This window comes from Terrapene carolina, unplaced genomic scaffold (assembly GCF_002925995.2).
Source record: "Terrapene carolina triunguis isolate 2854851 unplaced genomic scaffold, T_m_triunguis-2.0 Scaffold84, whole genome shotgun sequence".
NCBI classification, from domain to species: Eukaryota; Metazoa; Chordata; order Testudines; family Emydidae; genus Terrapene; species Terrapene triunguis.
In genome coordinates this window covers 37,683,121-37,685,494 of record NW_020664435.1, presented here as the reverse complement: position 1 = coordinate 37,685,494, position 2,374 = coordinate 37,683,121, and the positions used below count along the sequence as shown (strand labels likewise).

General features: G+C 36.2%; 1 protein-coding gene across 1 annotated transcript in view; it reads right to left on the bottom strand.

Annotated features, from left to right (window-relative positions):
- Positions 1 to 1,232, bottom strand: part of CACNB2 (calcium voltage-gated channel auxiliary subunit beta 2) — a 173,423-nt gene extending 172,191 nt beyond the window's left edge. Inside the window, exon 1 of the mRNA XM_026649479.2 lies at positions 1,145 to 1,232. Coding sequence (XP_026505264.1) covers positions 1,145 to 1,177 — 33 coding nt within the window. The 5' untranslated portion in view covers positions 1,178 to 1,232. The remainder of the gene's footprint in view (positions 1 to 1,144) is intronic.
- Between the last annotated feature and the right edge of the window lie 1,142 nt (positions 1,233 to 2,374).

Sequence of the window (2,374 nt, the reverse complement as noted above, 5' to 3'; positions counted from 1 at the left end):
TGTGTGACTTAAAGCAATTTAATATGTTAACCCCTGCTTTTAAATGATCTTCTCACCTGTCTTCCTGTAATGATTGAATACATTAAAATATAACCATCACAAAAAACAAAAGCGTATCTACTTAGAATTAAGAAAAAGGAAAAACAATGCATATTAAATAATCAAATTAATTCCTTGAGATTGTTGAAGTATCCAGAGTACAATAAATGGAGCTTTCAGACTTCAGAAGAACAGTACACTTAAGTAACTTGAGTAATCAAAACCATAAGCATCTGCCCTGCCACTTGTAATGCAGAACTTTATTTGGATGTACAGTAGGATAGCTTTCTTTATTAAAGGATTTTGGTTGTATCATCTTCCTCTAAAACCTGTTATGTCCTGATCCTGATCCTGCAGTGAGTTCTGTGGGTGTACAGGTGTCCATCAATGCTGAATACAATGCAGCATCAAGGCCTCAGTCTGTAAAATACGCAGACTTCTTATCCCATAAAAGTAGCAGATGACATAGGAGAGACTCTTTTCATCCCCCCCACCCCTCCAATTTCTTCTTACTACGTCTTTATTTAGATTTTATTTCACACGAAGATTTAGGCAGAGAGGGTGCCAGATCTCATTCAATTTTTAAAATAAACTGTTGTAAAGGTAGATTTAGGCATTAAACTGAAATGTTTTGAAGTTTTCTACAAAACAGTTTTCCAGTGTTTCTACACATATATAGCCAAATCCAGACCTGCTGGAAGTGGGTACAAATACTTGGAAGTCAGTGGAGCTGCATCGAGTTATGCTATGGGCCAAATCCTGCTCCACTTATTCATGTGTACAGTGCTGTTGAGCAGAGTGCTGAATTTGGCCCATATTAGTCAAAGGATTCAAATCTATATTTATAGTTGTACTAACACACATCACCACAATATGACAGAAATAAAGGCAATTTAATTTTAATCTACCAATTTGTACTTAACTATTTCAATATTTATGCAAAATCTAATTTTTGTAACTGCTAGACCATGGAAGAATTATGAATAAAATTACAGTAATTTATTCAAGTACAAAAACAAAATGGCATTGATCAGAAATTCAAAGCTGTATATTAACTTTTGAAAGATACTCAACACAATAAAAGCACATTTAATTCACATCTTACCACTTCATAATCTTCACTGCCATAAAGATACATATCTGCACCTTCAGGATCTTACATGTCCATAAAGTCCTAAAGTAAGAGCGAAGCGTCTCTTTAGTGTCTGTTTAAGCGATACAGCTTCTACAGCTGGAATAGAGTTCCAGTACTTGTTTCCCACGCTCAAAATGCTCTTTAAGTATTGTTCTCAGAGTCAAAAACAAAACCTCTTGCTGTAAGCAGTTAAGGAAATGGTCTGGCAAGCCACACCAGTAAAAAAATTCCACAAAGAAAAGCAGCAGCAGCAGCGGCAGCAGCTAGGATGTGTTATGTTAATCCATTACTACAAGCAGAGCAATGCAGGGGGTGAGCTGGGGTATTCATTTAGGGTTCTGCTCTTAATCACATGTTGCTGGCCTTGTATTGATTGGTTGCAAAAGGAGCCAGTGTAGTGAAAAGTAACTAGAACTCTAGTGACGTATTGTGATATCAATGAAGTACCACTTCTATTTCTTTTATTATGAACAGACACTTAATTGGTTTGTTTGCAATAAGCATGTATAGACTCGGAGTAAATACTGGACTCGGATGAAGCACTCAAAATATTATTGAGAAAAAACAATTTAACTTTAAGGAATCAAGAGTAGTAGACACTTTTCAATTTTTGAAACTAACTGAGCTAGCCAAAATTCAGCCCTTTGTTGACTTCAGGGGACCTACACCAATGTATATGAAAGCCAAATTCACCCCCCAGCACCATTTCTTCCTTACTAGGGTGGTTTCTATTACTTACATTCAAAGTTCATGACTCAAATGTAGGTTGATTCTACAGTGGTCTGCTAGTGAAATACAAACAGTGTGACTTATCTTTATCAAAGTGCCATCACATCATAACAGAAAATCACACCTACTGCCTCAACATCAAGGGAAAGTGTCCCAATCTACAACACTGGGATTGGCCTAAAGCCATTCACTTCACTTGTTACAGACAAACTTTCATTAGGCAAACTTATTAAAGTTACAGTTTGTCTCAGTAAGAACTGAGAAACAAATGAATATGGACTTCAGAGTTTGACCCACTGAAATCATTCCATAGCTAATACTAAAAAAAAGAGGGTGGGATTATTTTTTTAAAGTCTTATTAAATATCCTTTACAAGCACAGTACAAAAGAGATATACAGGCTACTTACTGGTAACTCTTGTTCTTTAGAGTCACCTCTGTGCTTTTGCACTTGTGGGATATGGCACCCCCT